The sequence below is a fragment of the Dama dama genome, chromosome 8 (genome assembly GCF_033118175.1).
Source record: "Dama dama isolate Ldn47 chromosome 8, ASM3311817v1, whole genome shotgun sequence".
Classification (NCBI taxonomy): Eukaryota; Metazoa; Chordata; class Mammalia; order Artiodactyla; family Cervidae; genus Dama; species Dama dama.
The window spans coordinates 44,868,537-44,887,638 of NC_083688.1; the positions used below are offsets into that span (position 1 = coordinate 44,868,537).

At 47.1% G+C, this 19,102-nt stretch overlaps 1 protein-coding gene across 1 annotated transcript in view; it reads right to left on the minus strand.

Moving 5' to 3' along the window:
• Window positions 1–19,102, minus strand: part of LOC133060985 (aldehyde oxidase 2) — a 77,637-nt gene that overhangs the window by 36,175 nt on the left and 22,360 nt on the right. The window contains exons 11-19 of the mRNA XM_061149038.1: window positions 14,755–14,906; window positions 13,214–13,307; window positions 10,544–10,653; window positions 9,016–9,200; window positions 8,222–8,405; window positions 6,529–6,621; window positions 5,293–5,462; window positions 4,620–4,734; window positions 2,560–2,682 (exon numbers count right to left, since the gene is read on the minus strand). Coding sequence (XP_061005021.1) covers window positions 2,560–2,682; window positions 4,620–4,734; window positions 5,293–5,462; window positions 6,529–6,621; window positions 8,222–8,405; window positions 9,016–9,200; window positions 10,544–10,653; window positions 13,214–13,307; window positions 14,755–14,906 — 1,226 coding nt within the window. The remainder of the gene's footprint in view (window positions 1–2,559; window positions 2,683–4,619; window positions 4,735–5,292; window positions 5,463–6,528; window positions 6,622–8,221; window positions 8,406–9,015; window positions 9,201–10,543; window positions 10,654–13,213; window positions 13,308–14,754; window positions 14,907–19,102) is intronic.

Consider the following 19,102-nt stretch of genomic DNA (forward strand, 5'->3'; position numbering starts at 1 on the left):
GACTGTTCTTTTACCTACTTTTCTTCACAGAAGAACTCTTTTTGCTGATGGTGGAGAGTCCTATTCTGAGGCAACTCTAGATCTCTAAGCATTCTGAGTCCCAAGGTATTTCATGAGTACCTTTGGGTGCTATTTCCCCCCTTGAGGAAATGGGATTGGAATTGAAATTTCAAAAACCCTTGTTAGCATCCTAGTACAACTCTAGAAAGGGGTGTGAGCCAAGAAGAGTGGCCTGAACTTCTTGCAAACTTGACAAAATGGGAATTTGGAATAGAGTTGATTTAATTAGTTGCACTCATCTCACACGCTAGTAAAGTAATGCTTAAAATTCTCCAAGCCAGGCTTCAACAGTACGTGAACCGTGAACTTCCGAATGTTCAAGCTGGTTTTAGAAAAGGCAGAGGAACCAGAGATCAAATTGCCAACATCTGCTGGATCATGGAAAAAGCAAGAGAGTTCCAGAAAAACATCTATTTCTGCTTTATTGACTAAGCCAAAGCCTTTGACTGTGTGGACCACAATAAACTGTGGAAAATTCTGAAAGAGATGGGAATATCAGACCACCTGACCTGCCTCTTGAGAAACCTGTATGCAGGTCAGGAAGCAACAGTTAGAACTGGACATGGAACAACAGACTGGTTCCAAGTAGGAAAAGGAGTACGTCAAGGCTGTATATTGTCACCCTTCTTATTTAACATATATGCAGAGTACATCATGAGAAGCACTGGGCTGGAAGAAGCACAAGCTGGAATCAAGATTGCCGGGAGAAATATCAATAACCTCAGATATGCAGATGACACCACCCTTATGGCAGAAAGTGAAGAGGAACTAAAGAGCCTCTTGATGAAAGTGAAAGAGGAGAGTGAAAAAGTTGGCTTAAAGCTCAACATTCAGAAAACTAAGATCATGGCATCTGGTCCCATCACTTCATGGGAAATAGATGGGGAAACAGTGGAAACAGTGTCAGACTTTATTTTTTTGGGCTCCAAAATCACTGCAGATGGTGATTGCAGTCATGAAATTAAAAGAGGCTTACTCCTTGGAAGGAAAGTTATGACCAACCTAGATAGCATATTAAAAAGCAGAGACATTGCTTTGCCAACAAAGGTCCATCTAGTCAAGGCTATGGTTTTTCCAGTGGTCATGTATGGATGTGAGAGTTGGACTGTGAAGAAAGCTGATCGCCGAGAAATTGATGCTTTTGAACTGTGGTGTTGGAGAAGACTGTTGAGAGTCCCTTGGACTTCAAGGAGATCCAACCAGTCCATCCTAAAGGAAATCAGTCCTGGGTGTTCATTGGAAGGACTGATGCTGAAGCTGAAACTCCAGTACTTTGGCCACCTGATGGAAAGAACTGACTCAGTGGAAAAGACCCTGATGCTGGGAGGGATTGGGGGCAGGAGGATAAGGGGATGACAGAGGATGAGATGGCTGGATGGCATCACCAACTCAATGGGCATGAGTTTGAGTAAACTCCGGGAGTTTGTGATGGACAGGGAGGCCTGGCATGCTGCAATTCATGGGGTCACAAAGAGTTGGACACAACTGAGTGACTGAACTGAACTGAATTTAGAAAGAACTAGAAACATGACCTTTTTAACACTCTGAATATTGAGCAAGTTGTACCTTTTAGGGACGTTTTTAAAATATTCAAATGGTTCACTAGGGCCTTTGAAAAAATTTTATTTCTTTCACAAGCAAAAATTAAGTAATCTTTTTTTTTTAAACTTAATTGATATGAACTTATCTTTCATTGAATTAGAGCACACAAATGCCATAAATCCACATCTGCTTTTTCTAATCTAAATTCATTATTTTTGCTGGAAGTTGCATTTGTATTCCATCATCTAGACCCAGAAGCGAGGATGGAAATTTCTATGGAATTCCATCATGAAAGTCCCACTGCTTTTGGGCTCCGTTTTGGAAAGATTATTGCTCCCAATATGCATTCCCACCATTTTCCTCAAGTAATAGAACTCCCAGTTTCTAGTGAATACCTGGCCACTTAGAATAAAACGTATGTTTCCCAGACCCCCTTTCTAGGTGTGTTGGTGTGGTACATGACTAGGTTCTAACCAAAGAGATGTAGAAAGATTATGTGCAGCTTCTGGAAAGTGTCTTTAAGGGGAGGGGATATTCTCTTCATCACTGCCTCATTCTCTCTGTTGACTGAAGTGTGGACTCAAAGGTCAATGTTCAGTAGCTGTTGTGGACCGAAGTGTGATCTAGAGAATGGAAACCACGCAGGAAACAGCAACTACTAATAGATATAAGGAGCCCAGACCCTGACACTCAGAGCCACATGCAAGTTTGAAACTGACCATTTCTAGACTTTTTTGAATGTGTAGGAGAAAGAAACTTCTATTTTTTTTTTTCCTGTTTCTTGGAACCAAAGCTAATTTTAATTCATGCAAGTAATACCTTCCAGAAAAAGTTGATTTTTCCAGAGTAAACCAGTGACGAGAAAGAAGTAGAGCCTTGAATAAGTCTCTCATTAAGAAGTTTACAAAGGACTTTTGATTCTACAACCTTATAGGAGAGCCCAGGCACTGTGCTTACCTCGATGGTGAGGATTACGGGCTCCAGCTCTTCATAAGTTATCTTTATCTTTTCAATAGCACGTTTTGCCTGTACATCTGTTTCTGCAACCACAGCACAGATGATCTGGCCCACGCAGAGTACCTGTGAAAAGTATAGGCATGAAGCAGGGGGAAAATTCTGGGTAAAAGTACTATCAGTGAAAACCTACCAATGGCTGGTGCCTTAGTTACCATTATTGACCAATAATAACCAGACTAGAGTCACATAATGTGTTTGGCTAAAAAAAAAATTCTTTAAACTTTTAATTTAAAAGTTAATTTAAATCATACATATGGTTTCATTAGCCATTTTACTCAATTGAATGTAAGCCCCCGAGTGGATGTGATGGGAATCTGCTATGTCCTCTGTTGAGGGTGATTCATTTATGTGTGATGCCTTCATGGAGTCATTTTAAAGATAAGGAGAGTATATTTTGTACACTATGATTCCTGTGCCTCCCTCTATAGCCTCCAAACTGAAGCACAGACCCCCAAAGGGACTGTATTTGTAGATAAGGCCTTCAAAGAGGTAATGAAGGTGAAGGTTGAAGGTGAATGAGGCCCTAAGGTTGGAGCTCTAATTCAGTATGACTGGTGTCCTTATGAGAAGACATAGGGGGAGAAAAGGGAATCCCTCATGGCCCAGTGATTAGGACTTCACGCTTCCACTGCAGGGTCATGGGTTCCATCCCTGGTAGGGGAACTAAAATCTTGGATGCCACAAGGCGTGGCCAAAAAAAAAAAAAAAAAAAAAGGAGAGATAGGAACACCAGGGAGGCTCATACACAGAGAAAAGGCCATCTCCTATGAGGACACAGGAGAAGGTAGCCATCTGCAAACCGGCAAGACTGGCCTCAGGAGAAACCTGCCAACACCTTGATCTTAGACTCTAGCCTCTAGAGTTGTGAGAGAACACATTTCTGCTTTGTAAGCTACCCATTCTGTGGTATTTTGTTTTGGCAGCCCGAGAAGATAACATAGCTCCTAAGCAATAGCCAACCACCTCATGTGGAGTTCAACCGAAGGAACAGTGGTTTGTTTCATGGCTGGAGGAGAAACAGCCTGAGATGTGACAACAATAGCTAACACCTAGCGAGAACCTTCACATGCCAAGCATTGCTTAAACGCTTCACATGTATCAGCTCATTTAAGTTCCATAACAATACAATGAGCTGGGTTCCTCTCATTATTCCCATTTTTCAGGTGATGATATTTTACAGGTATCAAGACACCGTTTCACAGGCGATGATTCAGAGCTAGTGAGTGGCAGAGCGAGACCATGAATTAAGATAGTTTGGCTCCAAAAGCAAGTGCCCAGTGAATGACGGTAGAATTGAATTAAAGGTCAGGAATGATATGAGTAACTTTATTAAAAATGGAATATGTGAAGGTCAGTGGGAGGTGGTAGGGAGAGGGTTGGTCCAGGAAGGAAGAGAGTTCAGTGTAAATAATGGAGAGTGGCCGTATATTGTATTCTCCTGTCTAGATTTTTTCAAGGATTTTCCGTCCTGATACACGCCAATTCTTGCACTTATTCTTCAAATAAGAGTAAACTGACTCAACGGTACACAGTGGGAAAATGAGTATTTGTTGTTTTTCTGTAATAAATTTCCTTTTTGCAATGTTATTTCCTGATTCCAGAAGAGTAGGTCTATAAAGGCATTGAAAAGTGAAAGCGTGTCTGCTCAGCTGTGTCCGACTCTTTGTGACCAGGTCTATAGCCTGTAAGGCTCCTCTGTCCATGGGATTTTCCAGGCAAGAATACTGGAGTCATTCCCTTCTCCAGGGGATCTTCCCAATCCAGGAACAGAACCCAGGTCTCCCTCATTGCAGGCAGATTCTTTACCCTCTGAGCCACCAGGGAAGCCCCACACAGAAGCATTGGAAGAGAGAGAGGAGCATTAGAGAGAAGCTGGAAGAACTGGCACTCCTGGCCCCTAGTGGCAGAAAGGGCTGGGAGAGGATGGAAAGCTGCCTGGAGGTGGCACCTTGGTGAGCATCTGCACCAAGTCACATGAGACAGCACGTTCTACACCTCACCTCATCTACGGCCAGCAGTTTGTCATCTTCCGTGCCGTTGGTGCCTGGAATGTCCTTCGCTGTTATCACATCAACCACCCCAGGTATTTCAAGGGCCTCGGACAAATCAATTGATCTGAAAAAAGAGATATATTTGAGAAGTAGGAATCAGTAAGCTTGGAGGGAGGGAGGGATAGAGCATGGATGAAAGTCAAAATATATGACAACTGGACTATAGGCCCTTACCAATCAGAGCTGGCCTGCCAGAGAGCAGGGTCCAGGAGCCTCCCTGCTGGGCCAGGGATAACACTGTAGCTGCTGGAAGAGGAGAGGAGGGGGTGGCCATCGTGGCTGTGGCAAGGGGCATCCTAAGGAAGTTTCAGACAGTGGCCACATTTACCATTCAGCAATAACCTAGTTCAGGGTTTTAATATTAGCCCTACTCAGAGCCATGCCTGAGGCTGCCGCAGGGAGATGAAAGCAAGGGCCCATAGTTCTGATTTTTTTTTCTCCCTTTCATGATGTTCATTTCTAGTGACATTCCTTTCCTCCTCCTGGGGCTAGTGACCTTTTAAACATTCTTTCCATTAGGTTCTTTGGGTTTACGACATTTCAAAAGAACAGTCACATTGCTTCAGGGAATCCCCAAGTGTGTTTTAGAAAGAGTTTTTTTGAAAGCTTTTCTTTTACTTACATGATTTTTGCATGGGCTCTGGCACTGGTCACTAACGTCATGCAGAGTTCTTTATCCACCATGGGGATGTCATCACAAAACTCGGCCTCCCCGGTGGCATGTTTGAGACCCGATAGGTGCATGATGGGGCGTCCGACTGGATCTTGGAGGGGCTGGTGAGAATCGACACTCTACAGAGAAAGACAAGAGCTTCCCTGGGAAACTTCCATCTTCAGAAGTGGCCTGGCCAATTGCCAACACTCCTGATTCAGGGTTGAGAAATCAGACAGTTGCCCTCAGTCAACAAATACTGGAGTGGGTCAGATGAGCACGAGAGTTTAATGACGTAACTTGGTCAGGTAGCTGTCATTTCAGCTCTGTGGCAATGCTTTAGATGGGGCCAATGTTTTAGTGAAATTGTGAAGTTGGTGAAGGAGCACTCTGGCTTCTCCTTTTGGCATCTTCTTTTCCCGAGCGGTGGCCCATATCCCTGTCTTCTGGAATTCAGGGGTCTTCCTGTCCTGCCTTCTTACCTTTTTAAGGATCAGCCTGTTTACACATAAAGTCATCATGATGATGAGGCTTGGAGTGATATAATTCCTGAGAGTGGGGCACCAAAATCTAAGCCAAAAGCCTGCTGACTGACTGGAGCAGGGTCTCTGGTGGGGGCCTGGGGGGGCCCATCCAGATCTGGATCCCTGGGAGTGTAATAAGTGGAATAAGGAACTCCTTATTCTGGAACTCCTCTACCGGAAGATGTGTGTGGAGTGAGTGTGGCGATCAGGTGGTGGGAGGGCTTGTGATCCAGTGGAAAATTATAGATGCTTTCTCAATTGCCCTTCGAGAGAAGGGATTCAGTTGCTTGCAGGCTCTCATTTTGCTGACTGGAGGTTAAACATTTGCAATCAGGGGCTGGAGACTGAGCCCTGCTACTGTCCTGCCCTGTCCTTGCCCCACGCCCAGCCAAGCTACTCTTCAAACATTTGCCCAAACAACGGCAGTTGGAAGAGACTCTCAGGTATTAGTTGGAGGTCAAGCTGCTTCAGGTGACTTTGGCCTGAGGGCACCCAGCTTCAGTAGCTCGAGTCTAATCTTAGATCCAGGCCCTCCCTGCATCGGCCTGCAACAAAGGGCCAATGTGCTGGAAAAACTCAGAAAGTCAGAGTTTCCCAGGAAACGCGCAACTCTGAAGTGCTCGCTTGTTCACACAGCTCTCACTGTCTCTTAGCTTCTCAGTTTCCATTGGATTAAACTCACCTGGTACCTTTGGACTCCCTGGGAAACTGTGCCTGGGAAGTCTTCTAGAGCGCTCAGGAATCGGTCTGAAATTTCAGGATAACGGCAGTTGTTCTGAGAGACGATTCAAAACAATAAAGATAAGCTGATTAGTCTATGATTCAACTGGGCTTTGATTTATGTGAAAAAGATTTGGCTAAGGTCACCGAGAAACCATAGGTTCAGGTAGCAGGGATGATGCAAAAAACCCACAACGCCTCCCAGGTTCTCACTTTGGCAAATGCACCTTGCCCTCCCTCCCTTTCCAGACAAGGAAGACCTGGACAGACTGGTTGAATCTGATCCTCGAGCCAAGCTAGCCCGAGGAGGGAGAGGCCCTCTGGCAGCGAGCTGGGCAGAGGCCGCAGGAAAATCAAGAAAACTGGGGGCTGGGGAAGCCATTCTAGAATGAGCTGGGATGGTTCACTGCCCACAAAAGAACCCAAATCTTAATTATTTTCCTCAGCTTTTCTGGGAGAGCAGTGAGACTGGAAAGGCTCTTTGGATGTCACTGAAACATATCTAGTGTCTTGATTCATAAATTCAAGGGTGGCAAGAGTTATTCGAGTAAATGTGGTTTATGAGGGTCTTCATCTTTCTTTCTTTAGTTCCCCAACCAGGGATTGAACCCGTGTGCCCTGCAGAACAAATGTGGAGTCTTAGCCATTGGATCACCAGGGAAGTCCTGTGAAGGTCTTCATCTGAATGAATAAAAACCAGACAGGTTTAGGAACACGTGACTGTTGGGGTGGGGTGTGGTTGGGGAACACGGGTGCAAGGTAGGGTGAGAGTTGCAGTGATAGTCTGGGGAGGAAAGATAGACTGAGCAGGGAAGAGAGAGAAAGAGAGAAAAAATGTTTTGCTTTGGTAACTTATTCCTGAAGTTTATAATCAGAAATTCGGAGAAACAGCTACTTATATATTAGCATACAGGTGGTGCCAGTGGTAAAGAACCCACCCGCCAACGGAGGAGACAAAAGAGACAGGGGTTCAATCCCTGGGTCAGGAAGATCCCTTGAAGGAGGGCACGGCAACCCACTCCAGTATTCTTGCTATGGACAGAGGAGCCTGGGAGGGGCTACAGTCCGTGGGGTTGCAAAGAGTCGGTCGTGACTGAGGCAACTTAGCATGCACACAGAAATGTTTTAATTTTTTGAAAAATAAAATTTTATTTAATGTTTCATATTGAATATAAAATTCCAGAATAGGCAAAACTAATCTATAGTGTCATTAAGCAGATCAGGGTTGCCTGGGGGCAGGGATGAGGGTGTTGAGAGCAGAGGGGCAAAGGGCACTTTTGGGGGCGATGGAAATACTTTTGTTTGAAGTGGTGGCTGCACTGGTTTACACACTTGTCGAAACGCTCTGAGTTTAAATAATAGGTGCATTTTGTTCTATGTAATTATACTTCAACAGAGTTGATTTTAAAAGAAAAAACAGCTGCACACTGGAGGCAGGGACCCCATCACGTTTCCCTGCTCAGGGCACTCGGTAAACATCTGTGCACCAAAGACAGTCTGGCGTCCTGAGCCTCACCCCGCAGTAATCCTGAAGGGCTGAACCCTGGAAGAAGGAAAAGCTGGAACTGACAGGTTGCCCACAAGACAGTTTGCAAAAGGAGTGGGGAAGGTGGGAGCTTATGCTGCCAGGAGCCCATAAAAGCCAGAGCACTTACAGGCTCAGGGAACGGTTTTACGAGGTTCTTCAGTTCCTGCAGAACTTGTAGGTAGAACTTGAAGAAGAAGCTGACTACCAGAGTCCTCTTGAATTCCACCCTCCCACCTGGAGCCCAGCCTGGGAGGGAGACTTCGTCCAGGAGCCGCCTGCAAGCCTCATCCAGCATCAGCTCATCCCAGTGCCTGGGAGGGGTGGGGGGCAGGAAAGAACCAGTGAGAAAAGGCAGTCTTCATGACCAGAGGTCTCCGTGACTAGAGGCCTGTGCTAGATGCTGGATGGTGATGGTTCAGAGACACCAGGATCTCATTTTATGAGTTGGATGGAAACTTAGAAATCACTTAAATAAGCTGTTCGGGGAAACCGAGGCCTGGGAGGCTGCACTAAGTAGCCCGGACATGCTAGAACCCAGGCATTAAATAAAGAGATGGCTATGGCCAATCCCATGGTGAACTGGACAGGACTCAGACGTGGACACTGCCTTTGCCGAGAAGGAAACAGAGTGCCCCTGGGCAGCGGGAGCGATGGGGCGCGCTTGGATGCTGCCTGGTGTGGGTTTGCCAGAGCGCTGATGTGTGCAAAAGCCCTGGGGCTGAACGCTTTCCTGGGCCATTTTCATGGTACACCTCGCCCAAAGGGTGGTGCCTTATTAGCCAAAGTCAAATGAGGTTAGAGTCATTTAGCAAAATTACAGAAAGAACAAGCAACGATTCTACATATAGGAGTTTCCATCTTTCCACTTTTTGTTTTTTTGATGTCAAGCTTCACCATCAGGGGACAGGGTTTGTTGCTTACCTTCCTAGGAGCTGCTGGCAGGACTTATGTGCCCTGACTGTGGCAGCCCCGACCCCCCCGTAGGTAATGCTCAGGTCCTCGATGATATCTGTGCCCTCTTTGAAGAGGACTCGCATGCCAGCATTCACGTCGGGCAAGGCATTTTGCTGGCACTGAGCCTGTCGGAAGGCTGACACAAATTCCCACTGTGGAGACAAGGACCATTTGGAGTTATTTGATATGTCAGAACCAAGAGCGAGTTTTCTGCTTCTTGGTGCCACTAATTAATCACTTAGACTCAATCGAAAGAGACACAAAGGATATTTGGCACATTCTGAGGACAATTTGGCTGCCTCTTTGTTCAAAGTGATGTCCTCCCAAAGGTCCATCTTCAACACCCCATACTCTCAATTAACAGGTTCACTTGCACTTTCCCTCTGGGGCCGGGATGTCTCTGCAAGGGATCCCTGCGTCATTTCCACGTGCTCTTATTTCCAGGTGCCATTAAGGCTAGTCTCCAAACCCTTTGTCCCCCATGAGGATGGAGGATCCCTCCAACACAGGTGTTTTGAAGGTGATTTGCTTAAAGTGTGAAAGAGACCCACTGGATTTCTTGCTTTGTAGATACTATCCCTTTTTCATTTTGGAAAGTTCATAAAGGTGCTGAACAGAACTTTCCAACAGTGGACTAGGGAATTTTCTATCAGGGACAAGAGTCAGGAGGGTGATGGCTCCCCGCCTGATCCTTGGCACCAGGACCACTGGTGTGGGGACATAAGGTTAGCAGAGATGGCCGCTGCCTTGCATGTATTTCCACTGTTTGGCCACCGGGGGCACTGTGTTCGGGCCGGCCTGTTATTCTGTCTGGGTCTCTTACACTGATTCACACTGGACTGGGAACACATTTCAGAGTTTCCACTCCCAAGGGAAAAATAAAGGAAGATCATACTTGGCTGAAAGCATGACTTGACATAAGACTTCCTGCATGACCCTGCTGGCTTTGGATCTCTGAGTGTGTCTGTTGTGTTGCCCTTCTTGGGAAGACTGGCCTCTGAGATTCAGGTACGCTTTGGGGGAGAAGCACCAGGAACAGGGGTGAGGACGGAGGGTCCCCTCTGTAGCCTGCTGGGTGGCCACGTCTCCCCTGGGGATCATGTGTTAGGCACTCCTGGTCTTCTGAACTGTTGGGGGTCAGCTCGGGCAGTGGGGAGGCCTAGCCCCAGCCTCCATCTCCTGTGGGTCAGGCTGAGAAGCTCATTCCACAGCCAGAGAACTTTAATTTCCGCCTCCCAGACCTTGGACACGAGGGGGTGTGTGAGCATGACCACAGGCTGGGCAGGCCCCACCCCACAGCTGAAACAACAACCCCAGCTCCACACCGCCCAGAACTGCTGGCCCGAGGGCGGCTGTGGGCCTGGGTGCCGCGCCAAGCCATGAAGGACAGGAAACAGGTTTTCGGGGCAGACTTATTTTCCTTCCATCTGTTTTGAAACATCTAAAGATGACTGGACTCAGTTCTGGAAAGAGAAACACAGCTCTCAAGTCTTACCTTTTGAGAGTGAGGAATATACACAGACTCCAAAACTTCCTCCGGCTTCAGGTCTGCACTTGCCAACCCAGCGAGAAAATGTTCACTTAGAGGAATCTGCCGTGTGCCTTCTGTTGAAGAAAATGACATTTCTGCACAGTTGCAACGGGGAGTGCGCGATTATTCTACCCTCTTAAACGTCAGCAGTGGAGGAGAAAAGGTCACCTTCCTCACGTGGAGCAGAGTGGGGATCTGAGCGTGGTGGACCAGCCCCCCACCCGTCCTCCTCACAAGGAAGGGTGGTGGCAGCTTCATGACATTTACTTTATTTTTCCAGTCACTCCATGGATCTTGTGGGATCTTAGTTCCCTGACCAGGGCTTAAACTCAGACCCCAGCACTGGAACCATCAAGTCCTAACCAATGGACTGCTAGGGAATCCCTATGACATTTACTCTTGTTAGCACACATGCTATGTGAACTGGGTCTCTTCCTGTCCCTAAGGCCTGTTTTCATCTTTCAGCAGAGACTGTTGAACCTAACTTGTTCAAGACTATGATCAAGGTCAGGGCATAGCTTAAGCTGAGAAAGGGTTTGTTTCCACTATTAACAGAGCTCAGATTATTGGATTTGCTTTTTGTTCTTGCTGCAGCTGTTGGCTTCTAAACTGGATTATTGTTATTTAGTTGCCGAGCCGTGTCCAACTCTTCTGTGACCCCGTGGACTTTAGCCCGGGCTTCCCTGGTAGCTCAGCTGGCAAAGACTCTGCCTGCAATGCGGGAGACCTGGGTTTGATCCCTGGAGTGGGAAGATCCCTTGGAGGAGGCCATGGCAATCCACTCCAGTATTCTTGCCTGGAGAAACCCCATGGATAGAGGAGCCTTGCGGGCTACAGTCCATGGGGTCACAGAGAGTTGGACACGACTCATCGAGTAAGCACAGTGCAGAACTGTGAGCCTGACAGGCTCCTCTGTCCATGGGATTTTCCAGGCAAGAACACTGGAGTGGGTTGCCATTTTCTCCTTCAGGGTATCTTCCCAACCCAGGGATGGAACCCAGGTCCTCTGCATTGGCAGGCGTATTCTTTACCGCTAAACTCCTAGGACGCTCTCTAAGCTGGATACCTACTTCTTTAAAGCCGTGTGAATAATTTACAAAACCTCCTTTCAGCCCCATTGTCAGCGCAGGGTGGTGGTGGTTAGAGCAGTCCCCTCTGGCTTTAAAAAGTGGCTGTGGCTCCACGGGAAATGTGTCAGGAGAGTGCAGCCCAGCAAATCTGACACGCGTTCAGGTCCAGGAGCAGCAGTGAGATGCTGATTGGAAGGTAGATGCGGCCGAGACAGAGGAAGATGGACCCCAGAGGGACCCTTGTGGACCTGGGCCTCCCTCCTGGGGGGGCCAGCCAGCTCACCTACTGGCCTCGCTGGAGCTGCGCTGAGTGCAGGCTGGAGGTGGCTTTGGCAGAGCTGGGAAACCAGAGACCTTGAGCCAAAGGTGACGACCAACATCCCAGCAGAGGAACACAGCTAGCACCGCTGGTCCTAAAGTAGGAGGCCCTGTGTGGGGGCCGGGCCGTCTTTGCTCTCCTGACGCCCCAGAGCCTCGGCTTCCTCCCCCTTAGTCTTCAGGGTTCGAGATGGGGTGATCCTGGGCTACAGGCCCGGCGGACCCAGCAAAACAGCTGACGGGGCCTTCGGGGCCGAGGGATTTACTCTCCTGGGCCCCACATAAAGCTGAACAGGAGTGTGAGGGCTTTTCCTACACCAGCAGGTCCCTCCCAACACTTCTCAGTTCCCACCCATCAGGGACCAGACTGTGTCAGCCAACAATCCCCTGGGGAGGCTTATGATGCTGGTGAGATAATTCCTAGTCGGCCACACCCCGGAGTTCACGTGGGGCAGTGTGACTGCTCCCTTGCACTCCAGTTCCCCGGGTCCAACTCAGCCCATGTGAGGGTATTTGATGAGGTGTGGGGGAGGCGGGGAGTGATGGAAAGTGGGGAGTTAGAAGACCTGGGGAGGTGGCTAATGGTGAAGAGGCGAGCATGCCCGTTGGGAAATCAAGGCTGACTGGGTTCCCATCCCTCACCCGCCTCTGCAAGCGACCTCAGCTGGGGGATTGGACAAGTTAGACGTGTTGTGTGAAGTATCCAGCAGAGCCTGGCACAGTCAGCGCACACTGGATGGGAGTGTCAGCCTCTTAGGAGCAGCCGGAGCCAGTGTGAGGGCCGAGCGTTGTGGGGAGACAAGGGTGGAATACCCTGGAGCAGCCCTCAAGGACCGCCCTTCTCAGCCAGCGTGTAAAATGTTGCTAGCCTGCCTCCTGCCCCCAGGGGGCCCACAGTGTCCCCAGCGTGTCCTCACTAGACTTGTGACTTCTCACACGGCACCTGGAGAGGGGGCATGAGGAGCGAGAGGAGGAAGTGGTCCCCCGGTCACACAGAGGCTTCAGGTAGGCCTCGGCACACAGCCCCGGCTGCCGCGGGCTGGCTGAGCTGTGCTCAGGGCTGGGGGTCATGTGTATGTGGCCTATGCAGTGGGTGGTGCAGAAGGTGACTTCCGCCAGGACCCTGAGCTCCCCATGGTGGGCTGAGCGCCAGAGTCATGGGCTCTGACATAGCTCTGACATAGCACCTCCTAAAACAGAGACAGAAGCGCTGCAGGTGTTGTTCAGAGGGTTCTGGGTAGCTTACCTTCTGATGTCAGGTTGAGGGTAGCGTTGCCCACAGCCAGAATTGGGTTCAGATCTGAATAGCTATGCCGGCTTATAATATGACCCCCTAAGGACTAAAGAGAGAGAGTTACAGCCTCGGTCACTTGATCCCTCAAATTGGAGCCCCCCGCCCCTCCCGGCACCTGCGCATGGCCCTCCCTGCTAGGTGACAGGGTCGAGAGGAGTCTCGGCCTCCTCTGCAGACGAGCCTCAGTTCAGATGCTGTGGGAGGTCCCCACCCGAGACTTTGGGTCAGGTGAGGAATGGATGGTAATGAGCACTGAGTGGCGTGTGGTGTGTTTCACCTGCTGTCTCGCTCCTTCATGCATATTTACTCACTCAGTCTTCACAACACCTCAGTGAGATGAGGCCACTGTCCCCCTTTAACAGATGAAGACAGGCGCACAGAGAATTATAAAACTTGATTAAGATCTCCTGATTAGGAAGAGGCAGGACGGGGATGCAAACCCAAGCACTGAGGTGCAGCGGCCAATTCTGAGCCACCCCTACTCAGGTGGCTCAGAAGGCCGCGGTGCTGGCTACAGAAGTGGCCACGGTGCTGCCTTGGGATCTCAGCCTTCTCTTATGGCCTCTTGAATTGCTGGACTTCCCGGGGGCCATGTTTAGGTGCTGGGCATCTATCACTGAGTCTCCCATTCCTCTATGAACAGCTTAACTTTAAAGCTCTTGCTTCCCCTGAGCTGAAATCTACACCCCTGGATTCTCACCTATCGGTCATACTCCTACCCTTGGTGATCAAATGAAATATATCACACCTCTTCTCAGGAGTCTAGAAATATCTGAAGGCAGCTTTCATGATGGCCCACCACTCCTCTCTGCTGTGGTTTCCAACCCCTTACTCTCCTGTTATCATGTCCTCACCAGGCTCCAGGGTGTCAGTCAGAACCCGTGACAGGGAATAATCTGGAATCACTTGAAGAGCTTTTTCAATAGAAACCTGTTCTCCCTCCATTCCCCATATCCCAAGAATTTCTAATACATCATTCGGGGGTATGTAAGGGAAGGGGTCATGTGTATTTTGAAGATCTACATCTGCATTCGTCTGAGGTCAAATCAACCAGACCCTGAAGTCTGCTCCCTGTTCTGAGCATTATTGTCTAGCGGCGGTCCGAACAGTCTGGAGTGGGGGAGGCTACCCTCCTTATTTTAAGGTGTTACACTTCTGCAGTCCATGGGTTTGCAAAGAGCAGGACACGACTTAACAACAACATAGCAGCCTAAGATTAAATTAGTTTCTTTGAAGGTTTTATCATGAAATTAGTGAAACCATGACATTCTTTTCCCACTTATATTGCTACTTAGCTATACTACTGAACTTGACTCAGAGTCTTCTTTTAAATATATTATTAAATAATGTTTGCTATATTAAATGTTTATTGTGTTGTTGTTTCAGTCTGCTGAGACCCATGTGCACACTGATCCTGCCAATGCTTATTTCAGTATTCTGTTGAAATTAAGAGATAGGTGCAGCAGGCCTTGTGATGGGCCCAGAGGACATACGGCCATGTTCCGGATCTGCTGGCTGGCCAGGCTCTTCAGGTGCTTCAGCAGGGCTCGGTACGTCTGGGTCTTCTCCTCTGGGAGCTCAGAGACCCTCTCAGCCAAGATGTCCTTGACCTGGGCCAGACTGCAGCCAGCGCCTATCGTCAGTCCTGGAAAGCACACAGCTGTTACAGGTGACGTGGGAGGGGCCGCTGGGCTGTGATCAGGGTGCCGGGGCCTTGGTGTTCAGCCAGCGCAGGGGCTGTCCACACTGCAGACTCACCAGAGAATCACCAGAACTCAAACAGCACAGACGCCCCCCTCCCACGTCGATCAAATCAGAATCCCTGGGTGCAGGGCTTTATCAGAGTCTCCCCAGGGAGTGCTTCTGGGCAGCCAGGATGGGGAACCGCTAAGCTAGTATACACTCTTAGGAGAAACCAAAGAAAATAGAGGCTAGAAAGCAGGAATAACAGTAACAATGAGTAGAAGGCAGATTCTACTAGAACTTTCCATGACCCCTTCCTGACTGACCACAGTGAAACCATGCCAAGCTGTTTTGTGATTAAGGGGGATAAAACTGATGGCATTAAAAAAGTCAAAGGTCTTTCAATTGCCAAGGTCATTGTGTAAATCAACAATGCTTCCACCACTATAGAGGGGCTGATTTGCCCCTCTATTGGTGACTTTGATATTGAAAATCTTCAACACCAGTTCTAGGAGGGGCACAAGCCAATCAGAATGAATACAGTCCATACAAGGAGCTGCTTCAGGTATTGCTTTGGGTGTTGTTGAGTGTGGGAGAGTGGGGTTCCCAGGGAGGGGCTAGGGAGTCAGGAGAAATGGGAGAGCTTCCTGGGATCAGGGCAATACTACTTGCTAGCCCCTGCAATAAAGCCTTTTCTCTTTGCAAAACAAAACAAAGTGAAAAAAAAAAAAAAGAAACTACTATTCACTAGCTGGCAAGGAAATAACTCAGAATTTAAAAACTATTGCAGGCTCCCCCTGCAACAGTATATAAGAATCTGCCTGGGTTCCATCCTTGATCTGGGAAGATCCCACATGCTGTGGAGCAACTAAGCCCCTGTGCTACAACTACTGAGCCCACGCTCTAGAGCCCTCGCGCCTAGAGCCGAGCTCTGCAACGAGAAGCTGCTGCAATGAGAAGCCTGTGCACTGCAACTAGAGGGTAGCCTCCACTCGTCACAGCTAGAGAAAAGCCCGTGCCCAGCAATGCAGACCTAGCGCAGTCAAAAAGAAAAATAAATAAATCATATATAAAAAGAGAATAGCAAATATTTATATATATTAAAAAAAACTGTTGCAGCCGTACTTGTGAGTATTGATATTGATAATTGCATGGGCTCTGGGTTTCTCTGTAGTAGGGATGTAAAGGATTCAGCTCAATCTTTGAAAATGAAGAAGTCACCCAAACCATCAGGAGATGACTTAGATGGCCTTGAAAAATTAACCTTTAACTTCCCCTGGGATTTGTGGAATGAGTCACTAACACATAGGGTATGATTTGATCACTTCCAGGGCTGGGTTCTAACTGCTTTTAGTGTTTTTGTTTTGTTTTTTTTTAAGCAGGTTGCAGACTGGGCTTTAATTTTTCTCTTATGGATTAACCTTGGAGAATACTTCACTCTCCCACATAACTTTATTTTCATTAATATTAAAAATGATCTCTGTTCGCTTCAAAGGCAAACCATTCAATATCACAGTAATCCAAGTCTATGCCCCAACTAGTAATGCTGAAGAAGAAGCTGAACGGTTCTATGAAGACTTGCAAGACCTTCTAGAACTAACACCCAAAAAAGATGTAATTTTCATTATAGGGAACTGGAATGCAACAGTAGGAAGTCAAGAGATACCTGGAGTAACAGGCAAATTTGGCCTTGTAGTACAAAATGAAGTAAGATAAAGGCTAACAGAGTTTTGGCAAGAGAACACACTGATCATACCAAACACTCTCTTCCAACCACAGAAGAGAAGACTCTACACACGGACATCACCAGATGGCCAACACCAAAATCAGATTGATTATAGTCTTTGCAGCCAAAGATGGAGAAGCTCTATACAGTCAGCAACAACAAGACTGGGAGCTGACTTTGGCTCAGACCATGAACTCCTTATTGCCAAATTCAGACTTAAGTTGAAGAAAGTAGGGAAAACCACTAGACCATTCAGGTATGACCTAAATCAAATCCCTTACGATTATACAGTGGAAGTGACAAATAGATTCAAGGGATTAAATCTGATAGGCAGAGTGCCTGAAGAACTATGCACAGAGGTTCATGACATTGTACAGGAGGCAGTGAGCAAGACCGTCCCCAAGAAAAATAAATGCAAAAAGGCAAAATGGTTGTCTGAAGAGGACTTACAAATAGCTGAGAAAAGAAGAGAAGTGAAAGGCAAAGGAGAGAAGGAAAGATATACCCATATGAATGCAGAGTTCCAAAGAATAGCAAGGAGAGAAATAAAATATAGATATAAGATATAAGAGCTATATCTATATGTTATAGAAGATATAAGATCTTATATATCTTCTATATATATAAGATATAAGTGATCAATGCAAAGAAATAGAGGAAAACAATAGAATGGGAAAGACTAGAGATCTCTTCAAGAAAATTAGAGATACCAAGGGAACATTTCATGCAAAGATGGGTTCAATAAAGGACAGAAATGGTATGGACCTAACAGAAGCAGAAGATATTAAGAAGAGGTGGCAAGAATACAAAGAAGAACTGTACAAAAAAGATCTTCACGACCCAGATAACCACAATGGTGTGATCTCACCTAGAGCCAGACATCCTGAAATGCCAGGTCAAGTGGGCCTTCATCACTATGAACAAAGTTAGAGGAAGTAATGGAATTCCAACTGAGCTATTTCCAACCCTAAAACGTGATGCTGTGAAAGTGCTTCACTCAATATGCCAGCAAATTTGGAAAACTCAGCAGTGGCCACAGGACTGGAAAAGGTCTGTTTTCATTCCAATCCCTAAGAAAGGCAATGCGAAAGAATGCTCAAACTACCACACAACTGCACTCATCTCACATGCTAGTAAAGTAATACTCAAAATTCTCCAAGCCAGGCTTCAGCAATATGTGAACCGTGAACTTCCAAATGTTCAAGGTGGATTTAGAAAAGGCAGAGGAACCTGAGATCAAATTGCCAACACTCACTGGATCATCAAAAAAGCAGGAGAGTTCCAGAAAAACATCTACATCAGCTTTATTGACTACACCAAAGCTTCTGACTGTGTAGATCACAATAAACTATGGGAAATTCTGAAAGAGATGGGAATACCAGACCACCTGACCTGCCTCTTGAGAAACCTGTATGCAGGTCAGGAAGCAACCATTAGAACTGGACATGGAATAACAGACTGGTTCCAAATAGGAAAAGGAGTACATCAAGGCTGTATACTGTCACCCTGCTTATTTAACATATATGCAGAGTACATCATGAGAAACGCTGGGCTGGAAGAAGCACAAGCTGGAATCAAGATTGCCGGGAGAAATATCAATAACCTCAGATATGCAGATGACACCACCCTTATGGCAGAAAGTGAAGAGGAACTAAAGAGCCTCTTGATGAAAGTGAAAGAGGAGAGTGAAAAAGTTGGCTTAAAGCTCAACATTCAGAAAACTAAGATCATGGCATCTTGTCCCATCACTTCATGGGAAATAGATGGGAAAACAGTGGGAACAGTGTCAGACTTTATTTTTTGGGGCTCCAAAATCACTGCAGATGGTGATTGCAGCCATGAAATTAAAAGATGATTGCTCCTTGAAAGAAAAGCTATGACCAACCTGGATAGCATATTAAAAAGCAGAGACATTACTTTGCCAACAAAGGTCATCTAGTCAAAGCTATGGTTTTTCCAATAGTCATGTATGGATGTGAGAGTTGGACTATAAAGAAATCTGAGTGCCAAAGAATTGATGCTTTTGAACTGTAGTGTTGGAGAAGACTCTTGAGAGTCCCTTGGACTGCAAGGAGATCCAAGCAGTCCATCCTAAAGGAGATCATTCCTGGGTGTTCATTGGAAGGACTGATGCTGAAGCTGAAACTCCAATACTTTGGCCACCTCATGCGAAAAGCTGACTCACTGGAAAAGACCCTGATGCTGGGAAAGATTGAAGACAGGAGGAGAAGGGGACAACAGAGAATGAGGTGGTTGGATGGCATCACCGACTCGATGAACATGAGTTTGAGCAAGTTCCAGGAGTTGGTGATGTACAGGGAAGCCTGGAGTACTGCAGTCCATGATATCCCAAAGAGCTGGATACAACTGAGCAACTGAATTGAAAAATGTACTTGGCACAATACTTTCCCCGTCCTACCAACATACCCACA